This window comes from Mustela lutreola, chromosome 12 (assembly GCF_030435805.1).
Source record: "Mustela lutreola isolate mMusLut2 chromosome 12, mMusLut2.pri, whole genome shotgun sequence".
Classification (NCBI taxonomy): Eukaryota; Metazoa; Chordata; class Mammalia; order Carnivora; family Mustelidae; genus Mustela; species Mustela lutreola.
The window spans coordinates 61,532,534-61,553,138 of record NC_081301.1 but is presented as its reverse complement, the minus strand read 5'-3'; the positions used below and the strand labels follow the sequence as shown (position 1 = coordinate 61,553,138).

The window sequence follows — 20,605 nt, the reverse complement described above, 5'->3', positions numbered from 1 at the left end:
GCTCAGTTCTCTTTACTGTAACTTTGCCCTTGGAGTCTTTCTTCCTTCATTTTATTTTGTGTCTTTATCCCTTTCCATCCAAGCTAGCAGCATTTTGCCAGTATAAAGATCTCAAAAAATGTGTTGGCTTTCTGTGCAATCATGGCTATGCAAGCCATCAGACAGGAAGGTCCTCCATATTTCTTTCCAGGATAACTACATCCTGAGTTCTGGCTTCTGCTGGTATGGTTGAGTTCATCCCTGATTCACATGTCAAATCTCCTTAGCAGATGTTTGTCCCACCAAACCATTGGCCCAGTCTGCAGAGCACACTTAAATGGATAGGCTAAAATTTTCCTTTTTGCTTAGCATTTCCTTCATCAGTTTATTTCTTCCCTCCTATTTTATGATAAATAACAAAGAAAATAGCCTGCACTTTCCATATTTTCCTTGGACATATCTTCAACTACATATTCAGCAGAAGAACCCAGTTCTGTTACTTTGTCACAAGGATCACCTTCCTTCCAGTTTTCAATACCATGTTCCTCATTATCATCCAAGATCTTGGCAAAAACACCTTTTTAACAAAACACTTTAGCAAAGTTCACATGTCTAGTGACATTCTGTTCATGATTATGTATGTATTGCTTATGATCACAGAAGGTTTCTTTACTCTTTTCTTATCCAGAACCACTTCCAAATTTTTAAGGTATTTGTTATAGCAGTAATGCACTTGACAATACCAAACATTTATTAGTTTTCTAAGGCTATATTCATTTCTGAGAACTGCTGTAACAAAGGACCACAAACTGGATGGTTTAAAATAACAGAAGTGTATTGTCTCATGGTAATGGATGCTGGAAATCCAAAATCAAGGTGCCAATAAGACTTGCCTCCCTTTGCAATCCTTCCCTGCCTTTTCCTGGTAGTGGAAGTTGGTCCTTGGTGGTCTTTGCCTTATAGACATATTTCTCCTATCTGTGCATCTGTCTTCATATGGCCTTCTCCCCTGTGTGTCTTTGTCTCTTCTTTTCTGATATGGCTATCAATCCTTTTGGATTAAAGCCCACCTTACTCTGGTATGACCTTAAGTCATTACTTCTGCATTAACAAGTCACATTTTGATATACTTGGGGTGAGCACAGCACCATACCTTTTGAGGGGGTCACAATTCAACCTGTAAAACCCTCATAATAACCATGACAGCCACCATCAAGTTGCTACTAGACTTGTCTTATTTTAAGGCATTCTTAACTTAGTTCCTTCCTACTTATCATTTAATTATTGATAAACAGAATGAAAAGCAGAATCATTTCACACATTTTTTCATACCTTCAAAGCCTTCCTTATCAGATATTTGCACATGAAAGTATTTTTTTCATAATTAATTATCCATCCTGTGTGTCATGAAGAAAATATGTTAAAAGTAATACCTCGGTTTGGGTGTTTTAGTATTAACTTCTTATTTTATTAATCATTTATTGTGGTTATGTGAAAATTCCAGTTTTGCAGTTGAGACAACTAATTTAGTATTTTCTGTCTTAGAAAGTTGCTAATTTTTAAAGCATTTTCATCTTTAAAGTAGATTGATGGTTTTCAGTATCAATAATAACATAAATTTGACTTCCTGTGAGATAGGAACATATAATCGTGATTCTATATAGTAAGTCTTAGGGTAGTGAAATATGGAAGAATTCAATGCATACAAACTCCTGAAAATTCTTTTTTTTTTTTTTTTTTTTTTTTAAAGATTTTATTTATTTATTTGACGGAGAGAGATCACAAGTAGGCAGAGAGGCAGGCAGAGAGAGAGAGGGAGAGGAGGAAGCAGGCTCCCTGCTGAGCAGAGAGTCTGATGCGGGACTCGATCCCAGCACCCTGAGATCATGACCTGAGCCGAAGGCAGCGGCTTAACCCACTGAGCCACCCAGGCGCCCTGAAAATTCTCTTTAAATTTGGGCTTAGCATTTTTAACCCATATGTGTATGTTCTTAAAAGGAGCAGCAAGAATAGCCATTCTTTTTAGTATTTTGACTTGATATCACAAATAGGTTGCTCAAAAAGTATTATCTATTGCTTATTATTGCTCTTTGTATTAGTATGTAGTCTGAAAGTTTCTTAATTTCCAAATGGGATTGTTAATGTCATTCCTTCTTACTAACAAATTTATGTAGTGCATTCTCTTAAAATGACCTCATTTAACTTCCTGAAGGGTTTAGATGAGTGTTACTATTTTTCAATACTAACAAGACTAGATTTCTTTAAAAAAAAAAAAAAAGTAGATTTCTCTGTGCTGCTGAATTTTACTATTTTTGACTCTGATGTTGTTCCTTGCATTATTTTGGATATTTTTGTCTCTTTCTTTCTGAGTATTTTAATTTGGAGATAGAACTTAATCCTTTGTAGTGAGTCAAGCAGTCAAATGAGTGGTAGATCTTGCTGCATGTTCACAATATCTGACTTCTGTGAGGGTGGAATGGGAAAGTAAGATAGGTACGACAAAATTCTCCCTTGCCAAAGAAACTAATTGTGTCAATATTGTTCATCCCTTATTTTTCTTCATGAAGCAAATATTGGTAACACTTTAAGAAATAGGAAAGTTTCTGCTGATGAATCCAGTTTCTGTTTCTTCCTTTAGGGGTAAGATTGCATCTTAAACCAAAATATGCTAAAATTTCTCACATTTCCCTTTTCCGTATTTATAGGCCAAGATAATTATAGCAAGATGTTGTAGAACCTTTTCTATACTTAACTTATAATAGAAAGCAGAGCTATAGATAAACAGTACTGCATTCAGAGGAATAGTTGGTACAATTTACAGTGTTTAAGATAATTTTTTTTTCTTGTAATAATAGAACAGTGATCAGGAAGACATTGTGGTAGAAGCAGAAGTACTGAGTTAAGGAAGCATCTGCACATTTGGCTTCTGGTGATTATGCTCCTTGGGTTGAAAAGGAGTGGTAATGGGAGAGAAACTCGGAAATCTCACTGGTAGAGTCAAATCTTGGATCCCTTGAATGCTGGACTCAGGGGTCTAGATTTTATTCTAATAGCAGAGCAGCATAGATTACAGCTTATTGAACTCAGGAAAGGTTATAAGATATTTGAGGAGGATTAAAGTGACAGCTCTAAAGATGAATTGGTGCTAGGAGTGACTGCAGATAGAGAAGTGAGTTTGCTTTGTTATGCTAGAGTTCAGTGTCTGAAAGTGAAGATGAAAGGATCCTGGTATAAGGACTTCATGCAGGAGACATTTTAAAGGAAGGACTTCTTATTGGTGACGACAGACAGAATTTTTAGGAGTAGATGAGAAGGGAGGGATTGGGAAATGTTGACTATGAATGTAGAAGAATGGAAGAATCATGATATCATAACAATGTTTGTTTGCAGTTGAAGAAGTTATTTTAGGCATGTTGAGTATAAGGTGTTTTCTGAACTTTTAAAACATTATACCTGTCAAGATTTGAACTCTAGGGATAGATAATACAGTTTGGAGATTATTAAGCTTTGAAATTAATTTAGATGGAGATGATAATCTTATCACCAACATATTGAGAGACTTATTGTTTCAAGGCTGTTGTTAAGTCAACCAGTCTGTCGTTAGGTGTGTTAGGGATTGTTTGCATGATAACTGCCCTGTTAATGGAATGTTGGCCTAGACACAATTTAACCTGTTGAAGTCTTTATAGGAAACTTGTTTTATAAGGTGGAACTGCTGACTATGTATTCATGATAATCAAAGTCCTAGTAGATTTAAAATAATCTTTTCTTTGAACTTTTCGCCTTAACACTATTTCTTCTTAGTTACATATTTAAAGTGATGATGGTGGGGGTCTTATGGGTAGGACATAGAAGAGAAGCCAGTCATTTGCTCTAATTATTGATTAATCTGGGAGAGTATATTTATTAATAAACATACATGTGATTAAAATACATGTGATTAAAATTTATCTCAATCTATTGGTTGAATTTTTCTAAACAAACATACATTGGCTATTTTTATTCATTGTAATCCAGGTTTTCAGTTTTATGGGCCTTTCAGCATTTGGTCCATATTCATGATGAGAAGATAATTCTTCTGCCCCAGGCAATCTTACAAAAGTGTGCTTTCCTGGTGCCTGGGTGGCTCTCAGTTGGTTAAGTGACTGCCTTCAGCTCAGGTCATGATCCTGGAGTCCTGGGATCGAGTCCCACTTCGGGCTCCCAGCTCCATGGGGAATCTGCTTCTCCCTCTGACCTCCTCACTCATGCTCTCTCTTGATGTCTCTCTCTCAAATAAACAATAAAAAATATATATATATAGATAGATAGATAGATAGATAGATAGATAGTGTGCTTTCCTATTAGTTGTTTTTGCAGTAAGTTCTCAATGAACCATACACTGCATTTTATCATTTGTAAATGTGAAAGTATAGGTTGTCACCTCTGTTCAGAAAAAAATTGAATTTATCACTTGCTGCAATTTATATTGAAAATGTAAAACATTATCCTCAAGTTTGTAGTGAGTATTCATGTATGGTACATTCAAAGTATAACTTAGTCTGACCTTATGTAGCCAGTACAATGTTTAAAGCACACCAACCCTGTTGTTTCAGTGCACCTGCAGGAAAGACATGGTGAAAATCTCAATGGATATCTTTGTGAGGAAATTTCAGCCAGACAGATATCAGCTTTGGAAGCAAGGAAAGGATATATACACCATTGATCACACAAAGCCTACTCCAGAATCCACACCTGAAGTAAAAGCATGGCTGCAGAGGAGGAGGAAAGTAAGAAAAGCATCTAGGAGGTAATGATTTCTTCCCCCCCATCCCACTTGTACCTACTCAATAAAATGGGTCATTGAATGTGATGTTCTCAGAAACTATTCATTTGCTTTCTCCTGTTTATCATCATAAATTTACTTAATATCTTACTGAAAAAAACTGAGGCAAAGTATTTATAATTCTTATAATTATATAAATTATAATTTATAATTCTTAAGAAGTATAATAAGTAAAATATAGGAAGGGATATATAATGTGCTTGAGAATATTCCTGACATGCTATACATGCCAAAAAGAACAGTCCTGGGACCTCCTAGACCCCTTACTAATGTACATTGAGGTTGAATTAGTGCTCTGTATTCATCTCCATATTTTTATAAACTTTAATAACTTGATGTCGAACCTTTTCATTTAGCTACTGATTTTCTGACTTTAGTTGTTTTCTTCATTCTTCACTCAAGATACTTTACTCATCAGGATACCTATATTTGGCTACAATTTATACACTTGGTTTTATTCTTTTACAAGGTGTAAAGCAGAGCAGGTGGTATTTGTTTAACATGGTTGTCCATGTGAACTTTATTCTATATTCCATTTTAGTGGCCAGAGCCATTTCAGAAGTTTTTAGGTCATCTGTGGGCATCTTCCTATTTTAAAACCCATTGATGGGGTGTCTGGGTAGCTTAGTGGGTTAAGCCTTTGCCTTCGGCTCAGGTCATGATCTCAGGGTCCTGGCATCGAGTCCCACATCGGGCTCTCTGCTCGGCAGGGAGCCTGCTTCCCCCTCTCTCTCTGCTTGCCTCTCTGCCTACTTGTGATCTTTCTCTGTCAAATAAATAAATAAAATCTTTAAAAAAAAAAAAACTCATTGATGGAGCATGTGTTATGTTGCTCTCAGGTCCTTAGGCAAAGTTTTTAGGCTCTTATATTTTCCAGGTTTATATTACACGTTTATTCTCCAATATTACTCCTTGTTTTTCTTTCATATTATAAAACTAATATTTGGCACTGGAGAATATTTGTAAAATAAGGAAAAGAATAGTGAAGGAATCCCAAATCACTTATAACATCACCATCCAGTGTTAAAATTTGGTGGATACCCTTTACATATGTGCTTATTATATTACATAATATACTTTTCCAAAACTGGGCTATGCTCTGTTAACCCTTTGATGACTGGTTTTGTGAGTGTTCTTCATGTAATTAAATGATTTCGTACAACATAATACTCAATGCCTGCATGTATTTAATCCCCTGTGTTTGGGTCAATATCTTATTTCTAGTTTTTGTTTTTGGGGTTTTTTGGCCATTAACTAAATAGCAGTGTGATTTTAAATCTTTGGCCATACTTCTGATGCTTATTTTCTTATTCTGACATTTATATTCTGCTATTTTTAAATGGTAGTGAGTGGAGGAAATTTAAGAACATGGAGTCACGCTTCTGCATTTTATAAGAGAAATAAATACCTGAGGCGTGGAATTAGTAACAGAACTAAAACTCAGGTGTTCTTATTTTACCCTATAGTTTACAGCAGTGATTTTCAAACTGTTAGTTTTCAAATAAATTCAGTAGGCTAGTTACAACATTTTAAAATTAGGATGCAAAATAGAGTAAAAAGTATTGCATTTCTTTTCTGTGGTAAGGGCGAGTATTAATTCCTGATGTGTCAACATATGTGTATGAGTGTGTTGTATCACTATCTAAAATGTGTAACTTATAACGGGTTGGTTGTATTTAAAAAAAGTTAGGGAAATACTGATTAGAGAGTCAATGCCAAAAAGGTGAGGAGGCATTAGACAATCTGAGTCCAGAAGAAATACCAATAGAACATCTTGAGAATTGTTCTTTAATGGACAGAAAATACAATACTTTATTTAGGTGCATGATCTGTTCTCCTATTTACTAAAAACAGTGACCCTTTAGTGTTGACAGAGAACATAGATCTATGACATTGAACAGACTTGAAATGCCTTTTAGTAGGTTAAAATAATCAATGGACTTTGCTCATTCAGTTAGATGGCCTCATATTAAGGGGCTCGTTGATTATGCCCAGGCTTGTGACTTGATCATGGCATTTGCTGATCTCCCTTAAGTAATACCCTATCTAGGAAATGTAATGAAGTGAATGATTCATTGAAATCTCGAAGAGAAATCAGCCATCTTATTTTACATGTGCTATGCTATTTATAATGTGAAGATTTCCCACCTGGCCAATGCAATAATGGTGATGATGATAGTAGTACTGCCAATAGCAGCCAAAGCTAATTTACATAGGTTATCCTTGGCTACCACCTTCACCTCAGAAACCTACCTTCCCTGACTTCCTGTAGTGAACAGGCTTTGTGTGTGTGTGTGTGTGTGTGTGTGTGTGTGTGTGTTTGGACATGGAAATACACGTTGCTTAGATTTGATTTGTAATTCTTAAATGAAAGTGTTGGAAATGTTGTGTGTTATACAGAAGGCATCTATGACAAAGCCATCAAGTGACCTCCTGAAAAATACTAAGAAAAGAATTAAAATAGTGTTTACTCTGAAAACAAGAAGTAGATATAAGATGTTAAATACAATTAGTTAGCCTGTCTCCTCTTCTAATTCCTTTAGCTAATAATGATTTGGCATTTAATTTTGATGATTTTCATGCATACTCAAAATTAAATGAAACTTAGAATGTAAGTAATATACATAGACTTTAACAACAGCTTATAGAAATCTCTTTTCCTTTTCCTTTCTTTATTACCTAAAAAACATTTATGACTTTATTATCCCCATGTCATAATTTTTCACTTTTTTATTTTCAGACTTCTTTTAATACTGTTATAAAATTTTAGCAATATTCCTCAATAATATTTAATAATCAGTTACTTTAATAATCAGTTACTGGCCAAGAAGGGCCTGACTCCCTCGCAGGTCGGTGTGATTCTGAGAGACTCCCATGGTGTGGCACAAGTACGTTTTGTGACAGGCAATAAAATCTTGAGAATTCTTAAGTCCAAAGGACTCGCTCCTGATCTTCCTGAGGATCTCTACCATTTGATTAAGAAAGCTGTTGCTGTTCGAAAGCATCTTGAGAGGAACAGAAAGGACAAGGATGCTAAATTCCAACTGATTCTGATAGAGAGCCATATTCACCGGTTGGCTCGATACTATAAGACCAAACGAGTCCTCCCCCACAATTGGAAATACGAGTCATCCACAGCCTCTGCACTGGTCGCGTAAATTTGACTATGTACTCAAGCAATAAAATCGTTGTCTAACTAGAAAAAAAAATTAATTTTTAGCAAATTGTTATTAAAACTGCTGAGATTTCAATTTCAGATTTAATTTATTAATTGTGAAGATTATTTTTGCATAATAATTAGAAAGCTATCAGTTTTTTCACTACTTTCGGTAAGTGAAAATAACATTTATAATTGCAAATGTCCTGCTCTGACCACAGCTTCTCTTGTTAATAGTTTCCAGTGCAGTGGTTCTCACTCTAAGAGGCTTAAGAATGAGGGAAATGAAGAAGTGTCACCGGCAGTTGATGGGGCAGAGGGCCTTACCCCTGACCCAGACCCAGAAGGTCTCAAGGTCAATGGAAAACCAGAAAAAGCAGTGAAGATGGGGAACACAGAACTACCTTCAGAAGAAGAGGCTTCTCCTAGCAGAAAGCAGCTAGATCAGAATTCATCAGATAATGTCAAACTCCCAGGTGAGAAACTGACTATGTTTCACATGTAAGCTGATGTCTTCACTCTGTGTTCTATGACATGTATCTTACCTTTTCACATAGCTTTACCAGAAAGGCATCTAAAGCTATGAAGTAACAGTAAGGAGGCCAAGTGAATGTTGTAAAAGTCAGGAGCATCAATTATGTGTGATGGAATTAGGAGACAGCCAGCAGTGCCTATTTGGTTTAATTAAAAAAAAAATATTCTAAAATGAAAACTTTTGGGGGAGGGGTACAACTCAATTTATAGTATACAATACATTTTTGGAAAGCTTCTGTTAAATTCACATGGAACAGTAAAAACCAATTGTAGATAATGCTTTGCAGATTCTTAGCTTTCAACTTAATTTTAAGAAGAAAATAAAGATAAAGGTTTTAAAAAAGAATAATAATAATCATTCAGTTTTGTGAAATGGTATGTATAGTTCCCTTGCTGTTTCTCTGTACTAAAGGCATACCCTGTAAGTCTCAACTAGTTTGCTTTCTTCCTTTTTATAGTATATGTCTCTGAAATTGCTGTAATGTTTTACCTCTTTAATATTTGTCAGAGTTTTTGTCCTTTTACTAATTGAGCTTATTGGTAATTTCTCATACTGCTCATCCAGTTTGTCTTTCAACTGTGGGACTCCCCCAAATCTGGCCATCTACCCTTGGTTCCTCCTTGTTCAAGGTACTTTTATCTCTTGACTGAACTGTTGGCAGAAATTGCTTCTTTTCTGTTTTTTCAGGGTCTACCCTACTCACTCATGCTAGTCACTTCTCCATATGGCAGAGTGATCCTTTTAAAAGATGTAGGTGAGGTCTTGTCCCTACCTTCTTCTTACTCTTATTCCACTTAGAGTAAAAGAAAAAGTCCTTTTCATAGTCCTAATTTGATTCTCTCCTATGTCTTCACTTTCATTACTGTTTGCTCTTGAGATATCTGTGTTTAAATAGAGTTTAAATAATAGACTTTCTTTTAGTGACTTCATACTTTATTGGAGAGCTAGGCAAACATACAGTTACAATCCAGTGTGGTAAGTACCATAATAGAGATGTTCCAGGGTATTACTGATATACCAAGGAAAAAACTCCAAACAGTCCAGAGGCTGTCCTGGGCAAGGTTTCATGGACTAGGTGATATCTGAATTAATTTGTGATGAATGGATAGAAAATTGCAAGAATGGGGAAGGTAGAGAAAGGAATAGCAAGCAATGCAAAGAACACAGTTAAACTGTACATAGCAGGGAGCTCGCTGTGGCCTCCATCTCAGGACCCCAGGATCACTGCCTGAGCTGAAGGCAGACGCTTAACTGACTCAGGCAACCCTGGATTTTTTTTAATAGTCCCTTACCATAGTTTTTAATTACATTGGATTTATTTAGCTACTTGATAGATTACTGGGTGGTTGAGGCCAATGGCACCCAGTTTTATTAGTTCTATTGATACATGATTCCTTGTATTTTGACGTCCAGGGTTTGAGACCTTGCAGAACACTTAGGTACAAAACTTGGGTGAGTTTAGCATCAAAGCCAATATATGATGGTGAAATGATGCCTATGAATGTTTGTAAGGGAGAGAGAAGAGTAAATAGAGATGGCAGTGGAAGAGATGAGCTCATGATAACCTTTCCTTTTATTTTCCATCAGCATGCAATACAGGTTTAGTGTATGACATACTTTTTATTTGGATCTAACACAGCCTTACATGTGTTTTTTCCATAGATCCTCTGAGCTGGAATGTTTTATTAGTAGCAGCTCTTAGCATCATGTACTGGAATATAATTCCTATTTTTAGAAAGATTTCAAATTGCTATTGCTTTGGGTAATTATTATTGCATTGGCTTTTGACATTAGTCAAAGTGTAACCTTTTTTTAAGCTCTAATTTTGTCAGTAAGTATATTCTTTTGCCAAACTAATAAATATGAAGGCTTCCTGATGCTATGGTAACTGTTCCCATTCATGTCTGTGAGAGTTTAGAGGAGAAGTTGAAAAACAAAAATTTAGTTGAGAATTATTGTTGAGTAGTAATGCAGTGTAAGATTTACTAACAGTCTTTTGTTTGACTCCTCAGGAAACAGTTGCTTAAGCACATCTGTAACAGAGGAAATAAAAACTAAGGATGACCAAGCCTATGGTGTAATTCTACCTTCAAATCCCAGTGAAGCTGATGATTCTATATCTAGTGGCAATCTGACATCTAAGGAATCAGACTCACCCAAGCTTTCATGGCCAAAGTCACCTGAGTCGTGTTCTTCAATGGCAGAGAGTAACAGTGTGTTGACAGAGGGAGAAGAGAGTGATGTGGAGAGCCACAGGAATGGCCTCGAACCTGGGGAAGTCCTAGCCGTCTCCAGTGGCCTCAAAGTTCCTGGTGTATGTAGCAATGTCTGTTTTTACTGTATTTATTGTATAGTGAGAGTACTTTCTGGAGAAAACATGCTGTGCATTGAAATCTTGCTTTAGGGTAGAAATAACATTTCCCATTAACAGGTCTTAATCATATTTCCTTCGATGACTGGGAGGTAAGCCTTTTGTGAACTCTGGTTCACATGGTGAAAATTCGGAGAGCATGAAATTTTTGGCTCCATGCTATAGTTGAATTTTCTTTAACTTTTTCTAAAATTGAACTTTGAGATAATTATGGGTTCATTGCAGTTGTAAGAAATAATACAGAAAAATTTATTGTCCCCATTTTCCCGCAATAGTACTTTCTTGGAAAACTATAGTAGGATTTCATAATGATACCGACATCTATTACAGAATGGTTCTGTTACCTGTAATATTAACCATACCAGAAAAGGTTCACCTGCAGAACTCTGACCTCCTCCTGCCATCAGTTAAACCTCTGGGCTTCCCACAACCTCTATTTTAACTCAGCTGGTCATGGCTTTCCCTTGTCTCCTCTTGGGCTCTGATTCTAGGACCAGGTTGACCTTTCTGGCCCCACCCACTGCCAGAAACAGGCCTTTTGCCTTTCAGAAAACTCGACTTCTCTTGATTGCCAGGTACCCCATTCTAACTCTTTGCATTTATAGAGAAACTATAAATATGTCTCATATGTTCTTATGCATTTATAGTATATGCTTTCAGTATAAACTGTTGCTTTAATCTTAAGATTATGAATGGACCAGACAAGCTCCAGTTGTGTGTAGTGGTTGTCAGAATTCATTACCCTGTGTTGACCTATACAACTTGATGAAGTATCTCCAGGGCATAAATAAGGAGAGCATCAATTGTTGGAGGTGATAAATTGAGCTAGCCACCGAACAGACCCACTTCTTACTGCTCTTGCTCATTTTGTGTCACTGCAGGCATTTTCACATCTTTGAGTCCACAAGGGAGATTAGATAAGGAAATCAGCTTGGAATAGTCAGTTCATAGTAGTTTTAAAACATAAAATATAATTTGCTAATTTGACTCAATAACTTTTACAGTCTTATGCATGATTGTATATCCTAGTGAACTATTAAATATTTATGAAAAACATAAGAGAAATAGAAAAATATGGTCTAATTTATTTGAAATGGTTGCTAAGGGAAATTTGAAAATAGTATTCACATAATAATAAGCAAAATTTAAAACTTAACTTCACATAGGGATTAAACGCAGCTGAGTAGATACTGTGATTCTTTGTGGAATGGTGAATGAGTCAAATGCCTGTTTATATTAAGTTTACTCATATTCTTTAGAGTGGAACTGAAAGTAACTTTTCTATATCCTTGTTTTCAATGGAGGTGATTCTACCTTCCGTGCCTTTAACTGTTATCCTTATCATTTTACTGAACAAAGACCTGCATTGGAAAGCAAACACTGCTGTTAAGGCCTGAGTGACTTGATTTGCTCCTTCTCAGAATCAACTGTGTGATATTCTTTTCTCACAGCATAGTGTCAGGCAGCCATTCTAAGCAGTACAGACCCATTTTGTTCTTATATGGTTTTGACCAGTGTTTCTTAGTACTAAGTGTAATGCTGTGTATATGCTTGCAGCAGTCAGCTTTAGTCAGTCTTTCCAAGAAATATGTTACTTTTGAACAGTATCTGTCTATCTGTCTATAACTGGGTTCCATACTCTTCCTGGAATATACTGAGTATGTTCACACCTTACATGCTGTTCCTGCTCTCTAGATGGTCCTCTGAGTCCACAGAGTTCCCTCAGGGCACTCAAGATTCCACTAAAATGTCTCCTTGTCAGAAAGGCCTTCTCTGATGACCCCATGTAAAATAGCTCCCTCCCATCTCTTTCTGTTCCTTTGTTCTGTCCTTTTTAAATTTCTTGCGTATTTCCTTTTTTCCTCCCAAACAACCTGATTTATTTATTTATTTGAGAAACAGAGAGTACACATGCATGAGTGGGAGGGGCAGAGGGAGAGGGAAAGAGAATTTCAAGCAGACTCCATGCTGAGCACAGAGCCCAATGCAGGGCTCAGTCTCACAACCCTGAGATCATGACTTGAGCTGAAACCCAGAGTTGGAGGCTTAACTGACTGCGTCATTTAGGTGCCCCTATTGCATATTTCTTAATAGTACCTAGTGAACATAACTAGTGAACATTTAGTTGTTTATTGTCTGTGCCTTCCTCCTCTATAATGCACATTCCTTGAAAGCTGAGACCTGGTGTAGTTTTTCCTGCTGTAGCTCAGTTCTTACAACAATGTGGCACAAAGTGAGGACTTGATAAGTATTTCATATTAATTTTTAGCTAGTATAAACCACAAATCTGTCCCATCCTATATTATTTTTTGGAGGGGTAGTGGGAGAGGGAGAGAGAGAATCTTAAGCAAGTTCCATGCCCAGTACAGAGCCTGATATGGGGCTCGAACCCATGACCCTGAGATCATGACCTGACCTGCAGTCAAGAACAAGACACTTAACTGACTGAGTCACCCAGGTGTGCCTTGTATTATTTTGACATCCTTTCCTTACTCCCAGCTTTGATTAAAATGTTGTCACATATTTTCTCATAATCCTGTTTTGGTGTCAGAAGCCAGTGGAATTTCTCTACTTCCAGCCACTGCTTCTTCCATTTACAGGTACATTTCTGAAACTCTTTTCTTTCCTAGTCCATTGTTGATGCAAACCCATTAGTTTCAAACACTTTCTCTGAATACCTACCCCCTTAAAGTGGGGGTTTTGTTTGTTTGTTTTTTGAGTGCCTGGGCAAGTAAACTTGTAAGTAGATTCTATCCAAAGATGTCAGGGTGTGGATGGCCTTCTCATATACCTTGGAAAGGAAAATAGCGTTTGGAGAGAACAAGACAAAAAATTCTTTATAAAATTTAAGTGCTTTCAAGATGACAGTAATGTACTATATTAAAAAAAAAAAAAAAACCTTTAAATTTCTTAGTTGATCCTCAGAGAAGTGGGGATTCATTTCTGAATGGGAGAAAGTATTACAGGCTTACTTTGGCTCACTGATTAAACATAGAAAGCAAAATGACCTGCCAGATTTTCACATGTGGCCAGCATAGAGGTGACCAAGTGCCACAGTTCTATATAATTATGAATATGTAGTCCTAAATTTAGATGAGTTTGGTAGAAATTTTGAAAACTTCTAACTGCTATGTTAGTTGCAAGTTTGATAAGCCTAACCTGCGCCACAGATAGTGTTTTAATATGCAGTGGAAGGATAGTTGATCTCTTGGTAAAATAACTAATAGAATGGATTCCTATTTTTATTGACTTATAGGTTTAAGATTTTTTTTTTTAAGGATTAATTCCCAAGGAGGTAAATAAGTATAAAAATTCTTTATAATTAAAGTATCATAAATCATTGTGAATCATGGTTTTTTATTCAAAGCAAGTCTTTAACTGTGTTTCTTCTCCATTTTTGTTCTGTGACCAGAGAATAGAGGGAGAAACCAAAACTGCTAAAAGTTGGCGCCATCCACTGAGTAAGCCTCCAGCAAGATCCCCACTGACTCTGGTGAAGCAGCAGGCAACAAGTGATGAAGGTGAGCTTGTGATTTTGCAGTGTTTATTCTCTGTATACTGAATGATAGTCAACATTCATTCTGTCTGTTTTTTATAATAAACTTATCTAAAAATTGCTTGATAGGAAATTTGACCGAGTTGCAAAGACATGCATACCATAAGGAGGTTATAAGAAATAGTTAACAGGCAAAAGGAATTTGGATTTTAAGGGTAAATCCTTGCATCATATAAGCTAGCTATGTTTCTAGTCAAAGTTTTCCCATTTCATATGATGGGATAAAATTGGTCTTTTCTGAAATTCACCTTAAGATACTCTAGAGGAAGTTGAGAATCACTTCTCTAAAGGTGTCAAATCATGAAGTTAACATGCTCTAGATTTCTTAGCATTGTCTTTATTTTTAACTTGAGTCCTTTAAAATTATTCAGTAATTCAGTAAGAATTCAGTAAGTAATTCAGTAAATCAGTTACTATTCAGTAAATCAGTAAATTCAGTAAATCAGTTACTATTCCAGGGTGTAATATTTATATTTTGTTTTACCTGGCTACCCTTTTTATCTCTCTTTCTCTCTTTTTCCAAAAATGCATTTTTGTTGCCTTCGATTAAAAATCAGACCACTGACTAGCTGTTTCTTCCTTGTAAGCTGTCTCATAGCATTGGCGGGGGGAAGCTTATTTTTCCCTTCTCTAAAAAGATCAATTTAAACAGGTTTTCTATAAAAAGCCATTCTTCAAAGTATTGTCCTTTACTCGTGCAAACTGTTAAGGTCCTGTGCCTGTGAAGATGCTGTCAATGGAGTAATATGAACCTTGGGATTAGGCCTCTTGTTTGGTTTGAATACAGTCATCAGAGTAGACATCTGTAACAGATTGTTTTCTTCTTTACTCACTGTCTTCTTTTATATCCCATGGTTAGTTAGGAAAAAAGATCATTAGTGGAGGGATGGGATAATGACTATAGCAATTTCCAGAACACCAGCCAAAGGTGGAATTCTGTCTCTAGTAATACAAGTAGTGAAACATATTCATGTATTCATGTTTATTTCCATATGTCATCATGTTCATTTCTTCTTTCTCCTCTTTATTGTACCCAGAACAAACCATTTTCCCCTTAGTGTCAAAATAAAGGACAATTATAAGGTGATTACTGCTTACTGTACATTACTTTTGAATTTTAATTACGCTCCTCCATCATTGTGTAGTTTTTTGGAAGGGAATGGATCATAGTAACATGTAAGGAAAGCTACTTTCTCCTGTGTCCTTTTTACCCCCAGTTAGTTTATTTTGTTGTGGGCCATCATAAATTGGCCCAGAGTTTCTCCATGGAGAACAGTTCTGATTTCAATCAGTATGGTTGACAAAATTTTTAAGTGAATTGGTTTAACAAAGTCATCTCAAGGATTTAAGGCTAAATGTCTTGCTGAAACACTAGGGTAATTGTAGCTTTTGCAGTCATGCACTCTGTATTTTAATATGTTAAGGATATAGTAAAAAGGTCCTCTGAGGATTTTGGAGAATCAAAAATAAAAAAATCAGAGAATTTTAGTGATGACTAAATATTTTTACAACTTTCCATACTAACAATGGGGAATGTTCTGCATCCTGAAGTAAATTATATTTGACCCTTGAACAACACAGGTTTGAATTGTGTGGGTCCACTTATAAGTGAATTTTTTAAATAAATACAATATGGTACTGTAAAAAGTATTTTCTCTTCTCTGTGATTTTCTTAATAAAATTTTCTTTTCGGGGAGCCTGGGTGGCTCAGACAGTTAAGCATCTTCCTTCCACCGAGGACATGATTCCAGGGTACTGTGGTCGAGTCCTGCATCAGTCTCCTTGCTCAGCTGCTTCTTCCCCTCTACATGCTTCTTCCTCTGCCTGCTGCTCCCCCTGCTTATGCTCTCTATCTGACAAAAAAAATAAATAAATTCTTTTAAAAATATATTAAAAATAAAATTTTTCTTTTTCTAGTTTATAGTAAGAATACCATATATAATGCATATAATATGCAAAACACATGTTGATCGACTCTTTATGTTATTGGTAAGAGTTCTGGTCAATAGTGGGCTATTAGTAGTTAAGTTTTGGTGGAGTTCAAAGTTATATGTGAATTTTCAACTGCGTGGGGTTAGGCCCCCAAGTTGTTCAAGGGTCAACTGTATTTATATCATGGGGCCCTTGTTACCTCTGCTTTTGCCTCTGTGTCATACAGTTGGAAGTTAATGAACATCATTATTATTAGAAAATGATGAAGAGTGGGATTAGTGCTCATTGAGAGCACACAACTCCAAATCTAGCTTCTTTTGGGAATTTTTCTACCCAAACTACTAGGCTCCTTTTGCATTCCTCATATACAAGTAGGTATATTTCAGTCAGGAGCATTAACTAGATTAGAGCATCTGAGAAGTTGTGTCTCTAAACAACAGTTGAGTCTTCTGCTGGTGAAAGAGCATTTCTCTGTTGAAGTTGGAATTTGACTCCTTAACAGAAAACTAGGAAAAAGAAAAAATACTGATCCAGCATCTCTGGGAATTTGTGTGCAGCCAAGAGATAAGAGTCACCCCTAAGTTGCTCTTCTCAAAAGTACAGTGAAGTGGCTCTTTGATATTCAAATGACCTGGAACTATAGAGACCATTATAGTTAGTGGCAGATCCAGTAATTACAGAATCTGCAAGGATTTCCTGACTCTCAGCTCAACCAGCAAAACAGTGGTTGTTGGTGGTAGAGCAGACGTGGTATACATAAGAAAAGAATGATGTTAGAATATAGTATCTTTATAAAAACTCTTATCTAATTCTTCTTTTTGTTTTGTTTTTAGTGAAAAAAATCTTAAATGTATACTGAGTATTTTATTATTTATAATTGAAAAGAAATGACTAAGCTGCCTCTGGTTTTCTTTTAACTGAAATGTTTTTCAGTTACATTTTTCCTTAAGCTGGGCAGCTGTACAAGGTGATTCTGAAACATGGATTAATATTCTTTATTTTTTCTGTTCATTAAAATAATTATACAAATGTATTAAAACATAAACTTGAAAGAGAAGGTTGGGTGGATCATTTTATTTTTGAGGCATTCTTTATATGTACCTGTCCTCTTCTTGTGATATGTCAACATAATGGCATATTCCTGTTCTCCAATTTCAATGCTTTGTGGTTGAGTGTCTGTAGGAAGGAGAGTGTGTGTGTGTCGCATGGGTGAACCAGGCATGCTCCAAGAACAACACTCTTGCCTCAGAAGGTACTGAGAGTGAGGGGATGAACCAACTAGGGCTGTCAGGCTCAGAAGTCTGCCACAGTATTTCTTTTTCCTTCGTTGGTGAAGATGGGGGCTCAAAAGCTCTCACATATTTCCCCTAATATTCCAGCTTTGATACAGGATAAGTGACATTAAGGCCGTCATGATCCAGTACCAGCTTTGCTCTCTAGCTTCATTCTTCTTAACTACCCTCCACAAATCCTCCTTTTTATCCATTCAGACAACTTTTTTTTCCTTCTGAATGTAATCTACTGCTTTTTACTTCCATGCACTTCCCCCAATTATTGTTTTACATGTGCTACCCTTTCCTTCTTGAGTCATTTTCTGCTCACCACTTCTCCTTTCCTACCTCTGCTGTCCTGTTATATACATACTTACTTAGCTTTAGAATGCCACTTGTCACTTTATATTGTGCTCATCATTTGTCTGTCTCCCTACTCCCACTCCTTTCATCTTGCCTTCCCTTCCTAGTCCAAGGTTAACCACTGCGGCTTAAATCATCCATGGATCCAAAAGCAGGAAAGTGCTGGTCATCAGTAACTTTGAAATCAGCCATTAGTCAAATACTTTAATATGATATATGCTTTCATGTTAAGGAAAATGCAAGTTCTTGTCCAGGAAATATTCTCTGTATGCATAAATGTATAGGAAAACATGCAGTTTTAGTTAGCTGGAGAAATATATATATATATATATCAGCTAACCCAGTTTTGTATTCTGACTGTATCAGAATCTTCTTTACCACTGTGCCAAATTCTAGGACATCCTCAAAGTTAAAATGAAGCTGCCACGTTGTAGACATAGCCAAAGCCTTGATTCACTTTATGAGAGATTTTTGTTTTCTTCTGGGATTGCCTGATACTTTCTATAGTATTTTCTGAAATTTAGCCTGGGTCATTCAGTCATTGTAAGTACTCCTAGTGTACAAGCTGGCTCCTGGATACTTTGCAATTGTCCTTCTAACAAAAGGACATGATTAAAAATTGGTTGTTTCACTTTAACTTTGGTAGATGGTTGTTTTAGGGGAGAATTATGCCTGTCAGTCCATGGCATGCTGTAACTTGCTCCTTTCTAACAGAATTTGTGTAGATGTTCTGGTCTTCATTTTATTTCTCTTATTTTAAGGATTAAGTGGATATGCTGACCAAATATAATAGTGATGTCTTTTATCTATTCAAACTTTACAAATATTATTTAAGTATTAAAGTAGATAACAATTTTATTTTAAATATTGAAACCACCCATTTGTTTGTCTGTTTTGCCAGATTGTAATGAGTACATGACTGTTTATGGTGGCAACCAGAAACCTTGTTCTAGTTTTTCCTTGGCTGTTAATGGCTATGTGGCCTTGGAGAACAAAATCATGTAATCTCTTTAAGGCTCATCATGATTCCTCATCTCATTAATTGTCCCAAAGTTTCTTTCAAACCCTGAAGTTTCATTCAAACTTGAATGATAGTAGGAGAGGGTATAATGTAGTCTCTTGCCCCATGTTAGCCTTTCATTGAAAAGCAAGACAGGAAACAACATGTGTTGGAGAGGATGTGGAGAAAGGGGAACTTTCTTATACTGCAGGTGGGAATGCTAGTTGGTGCAGCCTCTTTGGAGAACAGTGTGGAGATTCCTCAAGAAATTAAAAATAGAGCTTCCCTATGACCCTGCAATTGCACTCCTGGGTATTTACCCCAAAGATACAGATGTAGTGAAAAGAAGGGCCATCTGTACCCCAATGTTTATAGCAGCAATGGCCATGGTGGCCAACTGTGGAAAGAACCAAGATGCCCTTCAGTGGACGAATGGATAAGGAAGATGTGGTTCATATACACTATGGAGTATTATGCTTCCATCAGAAAGGATGAATACCCAACTTTTGTAGCAACATGGACGGGACTGGAAGAGATTATGCTGAGTGATATAAGTCAAGCAGAGAGAGTCAATTATCATATGGTTTCACTTATTTGTGGAGCATAACAAATAACATGGAGGACAAGGGGTGTTAGGAGAAGAGAGTTGGGGGAAATTGGAAGGGGAGGTGAACCATGAAAGACTAAGGACTCTGAAAAACAATCTGAGGGGTTTGAAGGGGCGGGGGCTGGGAGGTTGGGGGAACCAGGTGGTGGGTATTATAGAGGGCACGGATTGCGTGGAGCACTGGGTGTGGTGCCAAAGCAAGGAATACTGTTATGCTGAAAATTAAAAAAAAGAAAAAAAGAAAAGCAAAATAGTGAAGTATAGAAACATCCCTCCATTGACAGTGTTTCCCCTCTGTAAAAAGTTCCCTACAATTTAAAAAAAAGAATGCTGTCTTATGGATGTTGCATGTCATTCTCCAAATGTTATTAATTTTTACATAATGATCTCTTCTCTTTCTATCAATTCTTATTAGCTTGAGGTAATATTATACTTTCATGATAAGCACAGTTGTATTTTTGTCTGTTTAAGCAATAAAACAGCAAATTCAGCAGATTACTATGTAGATTGGCTTGGAATGCTTGTTGATAGGTCACAGCCAGTGTTTTCCTGCATTATGTGGACATAAAACATTAAATGTTATTGGCACTCAGATTTAATGGATATTTTATCTAGCACTCAGCTGTGTAATAATTGTCGGGCATTCTCAGTTTAGCTTGATTTCTCTGTCAGTAAATTCTATAGAAAGCCCCAATGGCATTGACTTTTATGGCAGTATGGGGAATAAAAATCAAAAATACCTTGCTCTTATTATGCTAGTGGCTTCATAAGGGTTTGATTGAATCACAGGGAAAAATGTTAGCTTTTAACTTACATGGTTGCTTTCTGTACTTTTTAGTATCAGTCTTAGAACTTTTTTGTTTTCATAGAAAACTCTTAATAAAGCCTATAAATATAATATATATATGTATATGTACTGGAAATATTCTTTTTTTTTTTCCTAAACAGTGGTTGGCATGAAGTCTTATGACTAAGCATCTGAGTGTGCTAAAAGCATTGAGTTTGTAAA

The 20,605-nt window shown here is 36.3% G+C and overlaps 1 protein-coding gene across 11 annotated transcripts in view; it reads left to right on the top strand.

The window, feature by feature from the left end:
• Window positions 1–20,605, top strand: part of KDM4C (lysine demethylase 4C) — a 521,081-nt gene that overhangs the window by 277,024 nt on the left and 223,452 nt on the right. For all 11 annotated transcript variants that reach the window (XM_059142108.1, XM_059142109.1, XM_059142111.1 and 8 more), the window contains 4 exons: window positions 4,575–4,768; window positions 8,199–8,437; window positions 10,509–10,810; window positions 14,280–14,388. In XM_059142108.1, the coding sequence (XP_058998091.1) occupies window positions 4,575–4,768; window positions 8,199–8,437; window positions 10,509–10,810; window positions 14,280–14,388 (844 nt within the window). The remainder of the gene's footprint in view (window positions 1–4,574; window positions 4,769–8,198; window positions 8,438–10,508; window positions 10,811–14,279; window positions 14,389–20,605) is intronic.